This window comes from Capsicum annuum, chromosome 1, assembly GCF_002878395.1.
Source record: "Capsicum annuum cultivar UCD-10X-F1 chromosome 1, UCD10Xv1.1, whole genome shotgun sequence".
NCBI lineage: Eukaryota > Viridiplantae > Streptophyta > Magnoliopsida > Solanales > Solanaceae > Capsicum > Capsicum annuum.
This window is the reverse complement of record NC_061111.1, coordinates 234,906,034-234,922,228: the sequence shown is the minus strand read 5'-3', so window position 1 is coordinate 234,922,228 and position 16,195 is coordinate 234,906,034. Positions and strand designations below refer to the sequence as shown.

Below are 16,195 nucleotides of genomic sequence, written 5' to 3'. Positions count from 1 at the left end.
TAAGGGAGTTAGTTAGCTGATCGTAAAGGCATAGATTGAAAAGGCAAATGCCCGAAACTATGTTTGCTGATATAGGATAGATATTATTCCACAAGTCGGATGACTCTTTTTTTCATGTGTTCCGAAAAGGGCTAACCATAGATACTTGCAAGCAAATTATGTCATGTCATGTTATGTCTTATGCCCGAAAAAGTATAGGATGGCTTAGCTGATCGGGCCGAGATCATACTCCATCCATTCACATGGTGGTTTATGACGGTTCACTACTTTTGCTCACAAATAATCAAAGGAATTAAATCTACCTTACTTGGTCACTTATAAATTTATTTTATATTCTTGTTCCTTTCCAGTTGTCTTCACTTATTTTTAAATTTTATTTTCATTTCTAATCTCTTGTTTTACTTCCCTTCTAAAGTAATTTTATATACCAATACATTCCACGTATTGATCTTTTTTGGCGCTACATCATTTTATTATGTAGGTTCTAGATCTCAAGTTCGTGGTCAGGCGCCTCATTAGGATTATCATCTTCTGCAATTGGTGAACCTTATTTCTACTCGGGCCAAATTAAGATATGACAATTTCTCTATGTCCTTTTAGTATCAGGGTATGCTGGGGCCTTTTCTCGACAGTTATAGTTAGTCAGTAGAGGCTTAACAGACTGTTTTAGTTGTCAGAAAAATATTGTAATTTTTAGTCATATTTATCAAGACTATTGTGTCGTCAGACGTTATGTGATACTAAAGAACATTGATGAGAGGCTCAATCCTTTAAGAAATATTATTTTATATTTATTTCTTTCTATTCATTATGTTAGGTGTATGCTCATGTGATATGCCAGAACGTTTGCTTATACTAGTAATAGTATCGGGTTCATGTCATGTTTAGGGCCTCAGCTTGGGGTGTGACAGAAAATTATCTATATAAGAAGGGTTTTGAAAACCGTATGAAGAACATGTATCATGAACCTATTTTGATGAGATTATCATGAAGTTTTCTATCGATTTGAATTATATTCATGTGTTTATACATCATATATTTTTTAGAATTAGTATGAGAGCAAGATTCATGAAATTTCCTCTCAACATAAAATTTATTTGATTGAACATGTTATGGGTTGTTCAATTGCATGTCCTAATGTATAAGTCAAATGTTTTACTATCATTGATGGACTGGACGTTAGTTACGATTGATGATAGTATGTTTTCTTGTTATATATGTGCTCTTTGTGTTAAATAAAAGAATTGTATGCGATTTATAAAAGAGTTGGCCACCATGTGTTAAAGACTTGAAAAAAGAGTTTTATATAAGTTTTCATATGCTTTTGAAATGAGAACTCTCATATGATGTAAATCTTTTGGGTGGCCATCACATGTTTTTAAATAAAAGTACTATAGCATGATATTATATGGCTTATACGGCCGGAAGTCTTGGTATGACGATACCAAATCAGATAATTATCATGACAGACTAAGAATAAAATAGACTACAGACTATTCAGATATCAGATCATAATTTTAGTTTAAATATATGTTTTAAAAGGCTACAAATGAGTTGTAAGAGAGTTAGATGGTTACCCAAAGAAGGCTCGAATTCAGATAACTGATAGCCCAAAATAATAGTTTGCTGTTACAGGTTGTTGTGAATTGTATGTCAGCAAGGAGGCATACTTTCTCATGATATGGTGCGCCAGCAAGAAGGCACATTTTTTCTATAGCGTATGTTAGCAAGGAGGCATACTTTGTTCTTATTTATGACCTCAATTCTTACAGCAAACTCGAATTAGGGAGTTGGTCGCCGAGTTAAGAGTGGATCTTATATTGTCAGTGGGATATCAGACTTGTAGGACATACCATTTAGCTCAGAAGTAAAACAAAGAGTTGAGTCATGACTTACAAGAATGTTTTGAAGCTCATTGATTTTACCTACGTGTTTTTATATATATGTTATGATAAATTGCTTTCACAATGCTCTCAATTATGTTACATGAAATATATGTTAGTTTTGGGTTGTTCTACATACCAGTACTTTCGAGTATTGACCCCTTATCTATAGGTTCAGAGGCTCAGTCCCGAGATCCATCTCAGTAGTAGATTGTTCTCAAACTTTCAGAATTTGGTGAGACTCCCTTACACAGGAAGGCAATCTATCTATATGTAATCGCAGTTAGTTTTATGGTTCGATCGGGGGCTTTATCCCAATTTACTCAGAATAGTATTTTTAGTTCAGTAGAGCCTTCATAGACTGGTGTAGAATGGAATTTGAGTATTGTATTTTCCTAATTCCATTGAACATTATTATATCTTCCGCACTTAATTTATATATGGATTATGTTTAAGTTAGTATGATAAGGGGTCTCTCGGGCCTTCTAGGTTCGAGATGTCCGTCGCAGCCAGGGTCTCGGCTCAGGTCATGACACAGGTTTATTAGCAAGCCAGATAATTAACATTGTCATGCTATAACGAGAATAATGAGATATTAAATTGAAATAAAACTTGTGGTTTGTTCTATAAAAAATATCCTGTGTACTTGAAGGATTTTGTGATATGGATTGGGACACTTTATCAGGTGACTCCTTATCTACTACTAATTTTATTTTTACTTTGGGTGGAGGTGCTATTTATTAGAAATATAAAAAGCAAACTATTATTGCTAACTCTACTATGGAGGCTGAACTAATTGTTTTACCTTTAGCTAGTGAGGAAGCGAATTGGTTGAGAGATTTGTTATTTCAAACACATTGACTAAGGCCTTAAAGCTTAATGTTGATTGTGTCAAATCTTGTGATAATCATGCAAATACATTGACTAAGGCCTTAAAGCTTATGTCAACACCTTGACTATTATGTGTAAGCAATGACCTTTTATTTTTCTCAAATATTCATAATTCAAGTTTGAGACCATTACAACTCTGGAGTAAAAATTGTTGTTTTACTAAATGGAGGTTCAATGTAGAGCACACCTTCTTTATGCATGATAGTCTTCCTTTAGCTAGTAGACTCTCTTTTTAATATCAGATGCATCATTTTCATTGATTTGTTGCATGCATGTTTGCAGTTACTTTTTTCATGTGAGTAAGTGACACATAATGCCTTAAAAACATATGGGTTACTCTCCTTTACTACAGAAATTAGTGAGGTTATTGGTGGTGTATTTCATGCACTTTATTCTACGGTTAGTGGTGGCTATGCATGACAATCATTCTCCGTGAAATTCATGTAACCTCCAATTCTTTATTCATTCACTTTCTACCACTTTATGACATGCAATCTTTATAACTTTTGTAACCTAAGGGGCATTGATTTTTCCTTGTCACTATTCCTCATTCATCCTTATTCAATACAATGATGAATATTTCACCTATAAATAAAGATGGTCATGCATGATTTTGAAAATTATAAGAAAAAATAGAGTTAACAAAAGTTACAAAAAAGAGAGTTTATTAGTTGAAGGAATTGAAGGTGTTCTTTTTGTGAAGCTTTGAACTCAACTCATATTGAGAGCTGTTGAGTTGTTCTTTATGAGAAGGCTGGTGTATCCTGGAGGAGACAAGTCCAGAAGATTATTTTGCTACAGTGGCTTCAATCTGCTTAAAGAAAGCGAAATATCCTCGCCTCAGCCGAAGAAGAAGATATTGTTTTCTTCACTTATAATTTTTATAATTGTAATTTTATTATAATTTCACCAACACATAAATCTACAATATTTATAAAATATACATATTTTACATAGAATAGTGAATACTTTTGTATATTTGGCTTAAGCCTGTCAAGTGGGCCGGCCCACTTAATGGACCCAGCCCGATTTGACCTAGCCCGATAAGCCCTAGGGCTTCAGGGTTTCGAGTCCTGGGCCGATTATTTTTTTAATTTGGGCCTGTTTAACCTAGCCCAAACAAAGCCCAGTCTAGGCCCGCAGATTAATTGGTCCCGCCCGAAATCAATTTTTTTTATTTTTTTTTAAATTCTTGGATTTTGGGCCAAACTAGCCGTTGGCCCAATGGCTATATAGTCATTTATGGGTCCAAACGGCTAGTTTGGGCCATTTCTTAAAAAGAAAAAAAATTACTTTAAAAATTATTTTTTAATCCCAAAAAAAATTCTATAGATACCCTACACCTTCAAATCATTTTTCACACAATTTTTCACTCTCTCAAATCTCAATTCTCAAATATTGAATATATTTAATTTCTTAAAGTGTTCACTTTAATTTTTTAATTTTGCGTTTACAAAGTACGAGCGGAAGTTTCTAAAGTCGCAACCTTCGGATACTTTCAAAATTTAGTATTGTCGTTCCATCTTTTATGTTTAATTTTTATTTATTGAATTAATTATTTAATATTTAATTTTATTATATTTGTGTATTTTGAATTTTTTTAGTTTAATTTAATTTATACTATGGATAAATTAAGAAACCTCGCTACTAAAGGTGTTAAAAAATTTTATTCCGGAAGTGGTAGTGGTAGTAAAAAATGAATTACTAGCGGTAGAGGTAGTTCAAGTAGTCGATATACCCGTGTGTCTTCGCCTCCGGTACCACTTGGTACACCTTTTGAGGAAGAAATAGGTGTAGGTGCTCATGATATGGATTATGTAGAAGATCAGAAAAATTACGGTATAGAAGAAGAAAATGAAGTAGATGCGGTTAATTTAGACGAAGATAATGAAAATATTGGTGAGACACCCGTAGTAGAAAATGCTAACATTAGATTTGAATCGTTTAATCTCCCTCTCCGTCCTCCCCGTGCCGCAAGACCTCATAAAACAACTAGTGTTGCATGACAATTTTTTGAACGTATATCAGATACTAAGGTGTAATGCAATATTTGTCAACAAATATATAAGCATAGGTACGGAGGCAAGCAAGGGGGTACGGGTACGTTAATGAGACATATAGGTGAATCTCATGAAAGAGAGTTAAATATTGCATGAGGTGGTGGGGATGTTGGTGGGCCAACGCAAACTAGAATCGATTCAGCAACCGGTCAGGTAACGAAGAAGTATAATAAATTGAGGGACCGAAAAGAAATACTAAAATGGTAGTTATGGGTTGTTTGCCTTTTAGTTTTCCTTCTTTTGATGTCTTTATTCATTATATACAAGCAATTTATAATCCTATGTTTAACGGTATTCTTAGAAGTACTTGTCAGTCTGATATTTTTAGACTTCATTCACAATATTGTTTTTATTTATCAACATTGTTAAAAAATATTCAATGTAGATTGTCCTTAACTTCTGATCTTGGTCGTGTTGTAAATAAAAATGATTATTTAACCGTTACTTGTCACTGGATGAATAGTAATTTTCTGATGTAAAAACGTATTCTTGCTTTTTTATATGATGAAGATCGTAAACATTTGTTAAAGTTGCCGGATATTATGGCATCGAAAATAAAATTTCATGTATTGCTTTTGATAATGCTTCAAAAAACAAAACTGCTATAAAAAAAATTAAAATCTACGCTATCTCCATCGTTAACTAAAATTTTTCATATTAAGTGTGCATGTCATAAATATAATTTTATTGTAAAAGATGGTCTTGAGTTTTTTGAGCTTTATATTGGAAAAAATTCGTCTTGCTGTTGGTTTTATTCAAGAAAATAATCGTAGATCGAGAATTAGAGAATTTAAAATTAAATGTCAAGAAAATAGACTTGCACCGATATTGATGCCTGAGGAAATTGATATTAGATGGAATTCTACATATGATTTTTTAAAAACTTATTATAAATATAGATTTCCTATTACACTAGCTTTTAACCAACATTGCGGTTCATTTGCTGATTCTGCTGATTGCATGCTACATGATTCTGATTGGGTTGTGATTAAGGATCTTGTTAAGTTTTTAGAAAAAATTTATGTTGCTACGGTTGAATTTTTCGGTGCTTATTATCCTACTGTTTGTAATATTTAGGCATATATAGCCGATATTTCTGGTTTTCTCAAAGAATATAAAAATAAAGAAGGTTATAAAGAAGTTGTTGGTGCCATGTTTACTAAATTTAAAAAATATTTTTTCCTAATTCCCCCTATTTACTTGGTTGGTGCTATGTTAAATCCGTGCATGAAATATAATAATATGTGCCACTTTAGTACTATTATTTATACTAACTTAGAAATAAATATTAACCTTGATTCTGAACAAGTACAACCTGATTTGTGGACGGCTATGAATGATGCAAAGGATTACATAGAAAAATTATATAATCACTATGCTGATTTATTTGATTTAGCCGTACCTACAAATATCACTCCAACTGTCGCTCCTCATCCTCCCGAGGAGCCATCATCTTCTAAAAGGACGGCACATAATGGTTTTCCTGATAGCATTTATGATTTAACTTGTTGGAACAGTGTTGATGAGAGAGCTTACACATCAACTTATTGGGAAGAGCTGAAATATTATCTTCGGTCGGCGCTAGAGGATCGCAGACGACGGATCAACACGTTGGATTGGTGAAGGAGTAATGAAACACAATATCTTGTACTTTCAAGATTAGCTAGAGATATCTTGAATGTTCCAATGTCAACCATTGCATCAGAGAGCGCCTTTAGTCTAGGACGACAGCAGCTTGGAAACAATCGACACTCATTGGGAAGCAATGTAATGAATGTTCTAGTTTGCCTCAGAGATTGGACTAGAGCGGAAAGAAGAAACCAAGGAATGGAACCGGAGCCGAGCGACGAGCTGAAACTTGAAGAAATTATGTCTTCATGGGAGAACTCAGTAGAATCAAGTCCAATGCATGATTTTGCCCCCATTAACTTCGACTATCCTATGCAAGTTCCCGTTAATATTAACATGCAAGAGTTGGAAAAAATGATTCTTAATTTGTAGATTTTTCATTCATGTAAATTATAAATTTTGGATCATTTTATAATCAATAAAATTCCCCAAATTCATTCACTCCTTAGTCCTTACTTTTTATATTTTTTTCATTTAATGATTTATAATTTTAAATTGAATTTCTAGTTTTCTACTTTAAATTAAAAACTTACTTCTAATATATTATTAATTTACTATCAAGTATTATTAATTTATTATATTAAGTAGCATATGTTTTGTATATTTGTGTATATATCTTCTATAGATGTGTATATTTAACGTATACATGTGTATATATTTTATAAATTAGTATATAACTATATATATATATATATTGCAGTATATTTTATTAGTAGTAGTATATATACATTGAATGGAGCGTATACATGTGTATATATCTTCTATAGACATGTATATTTAACGTATAACTGTGTATATGTTTTATAAATTAGTATAAATGTGTATGTTTAACGTATACATGTGTGTGTGTGTATGTGTGTGTATATATATATATATATATATATATATATATTGTAGTATATTTTATTTAAACTTTAAAGTAGTACATATATATTGGATGGTGTGTATATATGTATAATTGTGTATATGTGTATATATTTTTTAAATTCTAATGTAGTATATAATATATATATGGTGTTTAAGGTATTTATAATGTATGTAGGTGGATATATATATAATGTCTATTGAAAAAAAGTTTTTTCTTATATTTTTTACCAGATTTGACCAATTTTTTAACCAGGTTTGACCGGATTTAGATGGGTTTGATCGGGTTGGATTAAGTGGGCCGGATTAGGATTATTTTTAATTTTTTTTACTGTTGAGCCCAGCCCAACCCGACCCACAAACCGATTGTTCCGGGTTGGCCCGACCCGGCCCACATAACAGTCTTATTTTGGCTTGTGGATGTAGGTCAGCAAAATGTGTGACTAATATATAAAAATAATTAAAAAATGTGACATGAATCAAAAGATTGAAACTTTACCTGGATTAAACTTGGGATCATTACTCAACATTCCAGAGAAATCATAATGTTGATCCATTTTTGCACTAGATCCCCTCCTACTATTCGTCCTCTCAAGGCAAAGAGTAACATTTCTGCACCATCCACCTCCCTTAAATACCCAAATTTATTTAATTAATAAGTTGCTATTCTAGGATAGAAGAAATCCACAAGAATAGATGTAAAAATCTAACATTTAATAAATCAAAATCTCGAGGATATGGAGACTCGGTTTTGGAAAATATTAAAAAGTTTCTTTCATTATTATTGAAATAAATTCCATGGAGAAACGGAATTTTATAACAAAACTAACCTCAATTGATATTACCCAATTATTCACTCCTGTGCCTGATCCTCTATCAAGGTGGTACGCTGGTGCAGTTCCATCCAAGCAAACTATAAACACAAACATTAACAATAAACAAAAAACGCTTCCTTGTCTATATATATACACTCACACAGAAGAGAAGTGTTAATAGACAATTCGAACTGATGGGATACATAAAACTATTTGCGTACACCTGTATGTATGTATAGAGGTGAACACAAATTGAGTAATATTAAAAAGAGGTTTTTTTTTTCTAACTGAGAAACGTTCTTCAGCCTAAAAAGAAGAAAAAGAAGAAGAAGAAAATCACCAGCTCCTTTTGCAACGGCACTTTGAAGTATATTGATATTAACAAGGAGACTTTCTGTTGTAAAAAAAATCAACAAACAAACTAAAACGAACAAAAAAGTGGTAGCCATTCTGCTGTTTTTAGTTTCTCTTAATAATAATATTGCTAATGGTGGTGAAGAATACATGTATATATATATACTTTCAACAAAGTAGTTGGTTTCATATCATGTAATGAAGTGTGAAAAAAGGCTATATATGGAATAGGGAGTATTTATTATGGTGAATAAGTAGAATTTAAGTGAATACCAAAATAAAATTTAATTTAGGTAATCTTGGAAATCTTTTGAAATGTAGCGTTGATCTTTTTACCTTAATTTTAGGCGGATAAATCTGTGCGAATTAACATATATATCGAAAACACTAGGCCAGAATGCTATCTTCCAAATTCTAGTAAAGGAATCATAATAAATATATACTTTTTCCGTTTCAAAATAATTAAATTGTTGGAATATGAAACACATGTTAAGAAAAAAAGGCAAAGACATAAATTAGTCTTGCTTTTCTATATTTGCCCATTTCAAACCCCAAAAAAATTATTAATGATCATTGGAACTCAACCTTGGAACTTTAATTAATGAAGGGTAAACTGGAAAAAAATTTCAACATCTATCTTGAATAATAGACTATTCAATTATTTTAAACACGAGAAAATTGTCAAAAGCTCCCCAACCTTTACCCTCTCAACTACACACTTATACTTTGCGGGGGTCCTATGACCCCCCTGAACTATTTTAAAATGAAATTACTATCCCCAACGCTGACATGGCAAGAGAGTGTGTTTCACTCTCTTTAAAGAGAGTGTGTTTTTGAGAACGAAAATAATTTATTAAAAATTTATTTTTAATATTTCTTTAAATAAATAGATATAATTTTAATTATTATTTTTCTTTCTTCTTCTTCAATTCTTCTGCTTATTCTTCAGTGGCATCCAAGAACCGATCAATGACAATTATTATTTTTTTTTTCTTCTTCTTCTTTAATTCTTCTTCTTCTTCTTCAATTCTTCATCTTCTTCTTCAATGGCATCCAAGAACCCATCAATGGCATTTCTTCTTCAATAACATCTAAGAACTCATCAATGGCATTCAAGATTTACTTATCATCTTCTTCATCTCCAAGCACAAAATCGACTTGTTCCGACTTCATAGAACTAGTTCAGATTGACGTTGAGAATGTTGGATCAATTCAGATTGGAAAATTCGAATTAATTTCTGGGTTAGAATCATTCCTTAGCTCCCCAAAAATTGATTGACGTTGAGAATGCGGAAATTCATCGAAAAAAATGAAGTCGTCGGAATTTTGAATTTTGCCGGCGCAGTCACTATTCAACGACGTTTCATTGCCAGAAATTGTGCACCATTGAAGCTGCTTATCTTTCTCCGTTAATCGGGGAAAGTGGTACCATTTTGTGAAAATTGAATATTTTTTTGATATTAATTGTTGATTTGATTTTGATGAGATCACCTATCGTGTAAATTCCATATGATTTATTATGTCATTGAAGAAGAAGAGGAAAAAGAGGAGGAAGATGGGGAGGAAGAAGAGGAGGATGGGAGGAAGACTAGGAGGAAGAGGAGGAGGAGGAGGACGAGGAAGAGGAAGAGGAGGAGGTGGAGGAGGAAGAAGAAGAAGAAGAAATAATTAATTTTTTATAGTAAAAAAAATAATATGTCGTGGAATTACGTGGCAGCGCGTGTAGACCACAAATTAAAATAAAATCTGGGTATAAGTTTTTAGACGGGTATATATTTCACTTTAAAATAATTCGGGGGTAATAATTTCATTTTAAAATAGTTCAGGAGGTCATAGGACCCCCCAAAGTATACGTTTGTAGTTGAGATTTGGGGGAAAGGTTGGGGGCTTTTGACTATTTAATTTTCTCTTTTAAACACTAAAAAATACTACAATAATTTCATTATTTTAAAACGAAGAGAGTATGATTTTATATAAATATTAGGTTCAAATAAATAATTATCAATAGAGTTCAGCCAAAAAGCAACTGAAAAAAAGTACATATATGTAAGATGGGGGTTGAGGATCACGATAAGAATCTAATGTTCACTGGACAGAAGAAAACTTGTACTCTAAGACAAATAATCATCCATTGCCCTATGTAATATTTTTTTTTCTTTTTATTCGGTCAAAGAAAATAATAGCTTTATTTGCTTAGTAATAATTTAATTTTAGACTTTCTATTGTTACCCGGCTACTGGATATTTGTGGTTTAGGGTGCAACATTCTTTGCCAAACAATACAGACTTGTATTGCTCTCTCACAATCTCATTTTCACAATTTAGGCAGTTTCGATTTTGTTCGCTGCTATTATAGTTCGAAAGGTTGCCCACACAAATAACTATCAGTTACTCCTGTTAGATCACAAGTTTCAAAAATTAGTTTTTGACATTAGGAATATGCTAGGAAATTAGAAGAGAGAGGGGAGGATGAGTTGGAAACTCTTGAAGAGATTGGGCGATTAGATACACATATCAAAACATTGAAAACACTTGCAATTTGGTGGATAACTGAAGAAAACAATGTTTCAAATATGAATTTGTCCAAATCAATATATAAATTGTTCATTTCTATTATATGATACAAGTGCATTAATTCAAAAAAATTATTCTCCATGTCACAATCATCTCTATCAATCTCAAATAAAAAAAACATAATTATATATCTTGTGAACTAATTATGTCACTGGCTTCAACACATGTTTTGTCACAAGGAAAAGGGTCATCAATATGTTGAAACTGTTTTTTGTCCAAAACCCAATCTCCTATTGCTTCTGCTATTGTCTGCAACAAGGAAAAACGAGTAGTTGCACTTTATCAGCTATTAATTAGTCATTGACTCTAGTATATACAGGCTTTGAAGCAATGGAACAGTATATTTATTTTAAATCCAAAATGACAATTATTAAACAAAATTGTATTAGGATAAAAAGGAAAATTTTGAAGCAACGGAGTTTAACAATAACATCTTTGGCCAAACTTCTAAAACCATCTTATTTTAAATAGTGTTTTTTCTTAAAGTATTTTTTGTGACAAACAGTTTGTATTTGACTAATAAATTCAAAAAATATTTTTAAGCTACAATTAGTGTTTGACAAACTTTTAAAAAGTACTTCTAGAAGTTTATTTTCCTCAAAAGTGCTTAAAACTATTTTTGAAACAACTCCAAACACCTTTTTTTGTTTTAAAAAACAGGAATTGTTTGACCAAAAATAAGCATTTTTGATGTCCTAAAAACTCATCTAAACAAGCTATACGTCAAAAATTTAGTTTTACCTTGTTGAATAGTCTAGGTGAATTGGGACCAAACCAATAGGCTTGTTGTTGAGTTTGGCAATGTGAATCACAAGAGTTGATGTAATATCCTCTTATTGAAGATGGCCCAAGCTTTTTCAATTCCTTTAGAAAGTCCAATCGGAAACCTAAAAGAATTGTTCAACAATTACACAAATTAATTGTTTTTTAAGACTTAGACAAAGAAAATAAATAAACTGACGAATAAATAATGATTTGAAAAATATGAACATATTATTATTAACCTTGAAGAACTTTGAGCTGGTCTGGTGTGCAGTTTTTTATATGAGCTTTGCAACTTTCCCAGGTACCCTCAGCATCAGCACCAGGAGCAACCAAAATGTTTCTTACCTGTCAACGATAGGGGGAAAAATGCTAATGAAAAGAAAATGTTAATGAAAAAGTGAAAAAAAATTATAAAACATATTTGGAAAATCTTAGTAAATATAATAAACTGACCTGCCAATGATCATAGGCTGCATTTAAAATAAAAAGTGGTGTTTGAATTTGTTGAGCCACATTTTGTGGGAAAAAGCACTGCACCATTTAAATAAAAAAATGTGATATGAAATTTCATTAATTTGTTTGATAATTCGTAATATATGTAATTACCTTTTGGAATTAAATTTCAAATTTGAAAATAATTAGTGGTAAAATTTGTTATTGCCATGGAGGAATTGGTTAACAACACTCCAATAATGTTGATAAATGAAAAATTAGTTCTTTATATCACACTTACCAAACCTGGTTTCATTCTAGAAGTACAAGATGGAGGCAAATTCTTGGCAGAGCCCTAAAAATTTATTTTGAAAACACGTAAGAGCATAAAATACATTTTTCAAAATATAATAGGCAATTGAAAAGTAGAAAATAATAACATACGTGTAAAGTGACAATATCACTGAAGTACTGTTCAATATATGCTTTTCCTGAAATATCCATGCTGAGAGTATACACATTAAACTGTTAATACGAAATTAGATCGATAAATGAAAATACTAGTTTTAGTTAACAGAATTAAAAATAAAATATTTATAGAATTGTAATATATTAAGGAAGAAGAACACTTACTGATCAACAAAATAACCAGCATCTGAAAAACATTTGACTTTAGCACTTGTCAATAATAGACCTCTAAAGTTGTCACAATGCAAGATTGTTGTCAATCCTCCTGCTGAACATCCAGATAATATAGCCTACCATACAATTTTTTTTTAGTATAAATAACATAAATGTCAATCCTTTTGAAAGTAATTATACTCTTTTCCACTTTTTTAATTACTTTATTCTCTCTCTATTAATATACATAACATAGCCGACATATACATAGCATTCTGTGTATATGATGGAATTTTTGTAATATATTTAGGGAGTTGGAATTTTTTGTAATATTGAAAATATAAATTATGTATTTGTGTAATTTTTAGATTTTTTTAAGACACTTAGGAAACAGAGAGTCAAAAAATAAAAATAAAAGCATTATTGAGTTAGTTCTTTTTCCCCCTCCGTCTTGGGTAAGAGGGAAAAGAGGACACTGTTGTGTTTCACTACCATCATTAGACTAACAAGTTTAGATAGTTCAATAGAGGTGTTGTATGTTGTGTTTCTATTGAAAATCTAACTAAATCCCTATAACAATATTGTCAAATCAAATAGAGTCAAGCTTGTGTACACTCTTAAGAAATAGAGAGTTAAAAAGGTGGAAATAAAAAAAATTGCATTTGGTTCTTTTTTCTCTCCTTGGATACCACACATACTGTTAAGAGTTTCACTAGTACCACTACACTATAATGGGTCGTTTGTCGGAGTGTATGAAAAATATAATATATGCATTAGTTAATGTGTATTATTAGTACCTTATTTGGTACGTCTTTTTTTCTATGTATAACTAATGCAAGCATGAGTTATATACTCTATTGTGTATTAGAGTGTGTATTAGTAGGGGTGTTCAAGGTTTGGTTTTTAACCAAATCGAACCGCGATCCAAACCAAACCGATTAATAAAAATGATATTTGGTTAGGTTTGGTTTTGTTTTGGTTTTGAATTTTAAAAAATCGATACTAATTTGATTTGGTTTTACTCCGAAATAACCGATAAAATAACCAAACCAAACCGATATATATATATAATATAATTATTTATGTATTATTCATAAATACAATATAAATATTTGTTACATTTTATATTTTAATCATGATTTAACTTTAATCGTAACACATTAAGTCATTTCTTCATCTAGTTGATAGTACCTTATGAGATTCTAGGTGAATTTTGCACTTTGAATGACAAATGATACTAATTGTGAAAATAATATCTTATTGTATATTGAAATTTATAGCTGAGATTCATTTGACTATAAACAATCATTAATTTTAACTTTTTTTTGAACCTTGTTGAGCAAGAAGTTTATGTGTTCACCTTTTGGAGGATTTATTATATCATTCTGTTAAATGTAGTTTTAAAATATTTTTTTAGAAGCGTTCATATGATGTTGTTCATAGCTTTGCCGAAGTATAACACTCAATTAACATCTTAGTTTCAAGGTTGAGATACAACATTCGATTAACATCTCATATGTTAGATTGGATTTGTTTTTTTTAATTTTCAACTTTTATCATTAGCTAAAGTTATAAACCGGAAAAATCAAACCAAACCGAACTAAACCGACAAGAACCAAACCGACGGTTATTTTTTTGTTTGGTTTGGTTTGGTTTTAGAAATTTAAAAACTGACTAAGTTAGTTTGGTTATGGTTTTGACCAATAACCGACCCAAACCGACCCATGAACACCCCTATGTATTAGTAATACACTCCATTTTCTATGTAATAGTAATACAAAGACTTTTAACGCATGCATTAACTTATTAAATGACCTTAATACCCCTCAATTTCTGTATAAAAATATTTCACAATTTCTTTTTCAGCCATTTTAATTTTCAACATTGAATCCTCTCAAAATATTTAACAATTTCTTTTCCCACCATTTTAATTTACAACAATGAATAGTTGATTTAAATAACCACAACATATTTTTGCTTTACTTCGAGGGTTTTTAAAAAGATTAAAAAAAATTCTTGAGACTATTCCTTAATTTTACATCTTGTATTTTATTTTTGTTTCGACTATGTTAATCCGTCGGCGTAACCTTTCATGCGCACAGATGAAGGTCTTGCAGTTAATCCTAAATCTGTATATACTAGTTCAACAATTTTAATTATGTTTGAGATGGCAAAAGAACTTTGTTGCAAAAAAAAGTGTAAAAAGTCAAAGAAAGATATTTTTGTAAACAAACACTTCTTTTATAGAAATTATATAAGATATATTATTTCTTATACGTCAAACCAAACAATATATAAGAAATAATACATGTATAAATACAAGCATAACTAATACAAGTATTACTAATGCAAACATTACTAATACACTATATTCTGCATTATTCTTAAACACTCTACCAAACGACCCCTAAAAGTTTGGGTAATTCGATAGAGGTATTGTGTAGCTATTTCTATTTAAAACAAATTAAATCACTATAGCCTAGAAGATTACTACTAGTTTATAAAGTGAAATTAATAACATAAAAAATAAAAAAATATTTTATTTACTACGATAGATTATATATGGAGAACATGGACTAAGTTAGATGACTAGTAAGTAGGTAGCAATTCATTGTGTTGTTATCCGTCCCTATTAGTTGTAGTATTGCTTTCTATAGTTTCTGGTCCTTCGACTTGTGTTATTATTTGTTGTCTTATCCTTTGACTATTATTATGTTGTTGTAGTTATTGTTTTGCTAATATTTGCTATTCTTCGTATTTCTTTACTACATTTTCTAGATTACTTTGGACTTTTTCTCTTGAGCCGAAGGTCTTATCGGAAACAACCTCTTTACCTAAGGTAAAGGAAAGATATGCGTACATTATCCACCCAGACTCCACTTTATGAAATTATATTAAATATTTTATGTTATGTATTTGTTACTATATGTTAAGAGTAATTTTGGTATAAACGTTCAAGTTTTTTTAGTGGGGAGTGTATACGAGTAAAGAGTTCGATATGATCATACATATTGAGATGTATTCATTCCTTGGGCCAATAATTCCTCCATAATAGCTTTGAATATCCTTGCCCCTCTATAATGAAGTCCACTATCCTGTCAAATTTGGAGTTTTAGTTAGAAAAAAAAATTTCCTTTAAATATTACAATTAGTACTAATTAACAAGTTAGGACCTTTGAAGAATGTACTTGATGTGACTTACAGGATCAACTGCTTCCACATCTCCCGTAAAGGATCCTCCATCGCAGTATCGAACATAAACTCTATTCCAATTGTAAAATTCTACAAATTTCAAAAGCACCATAGTA

The 16,195-nt window shown here is 31.0% G+C and overlaps 2 protein-coding genes across 2 annotated transcripts in view; both read right to left on the bottom strand.

Annotated features, from left to right (window-relative positions):
* The window catches only part of LOC107854123 (pectin acetylesterase 8-like), a 31,449-nt gene extending 22,700 nt beyond the window's left edge, over positions 1-8,749 (bottom strand). Inside the window, exons 1-3 of the mRNA XM_016699118.2 lie at positions 8,483-8,749; positions 8,158-8,240; positions 7,827-7,956 (exon numbers count right to left, since the gene is read on the bottom strand). Of these exons, the coding sequence (XP_016554604.1) occupies positions 7,827-7,956; positions 8,158-8,240; positions 8,483-8,648 (379 nt within the window). The 5' untranslated portion in view covers positions 8,649-8,749. The remainder of the gene's footprint in view (positions 1-7,826; positions 7,957-8,157; positions 8,241-8,482) is intronic.
* A 2,335-nt stretch (positions 8,750-11,084) lies between these two features.
* Positions 11,085-16,191, bottom strand: LOC107854122 (pectin acetylesterase 8). Its single transcript, XM_047413065.1, has 9 exons — positions 16,090-16,191; positions 15,896-15,982; positions 12,900-13,024; positions 12,711-12,771; positions 12,568-12,621; positions 12,288-12,365; positions 12,074-12,179; positions 11,811-11,956; positions 11,085-11,318 (listed from the first exon to the last, which is right to left on the bottom strand). Exons 1-9 carry the CDS (start codon positions 16,189-16,191, stop codon positions 11,193-11,195), a joined length of 885 nt encoding a protein of 294 aa, XP_047269021.1. The 3' UTR covers positions 11,085-11,192.
* Between the last annotated feature and the right edge of the window lie 4 nt (positions 16,192-16,195).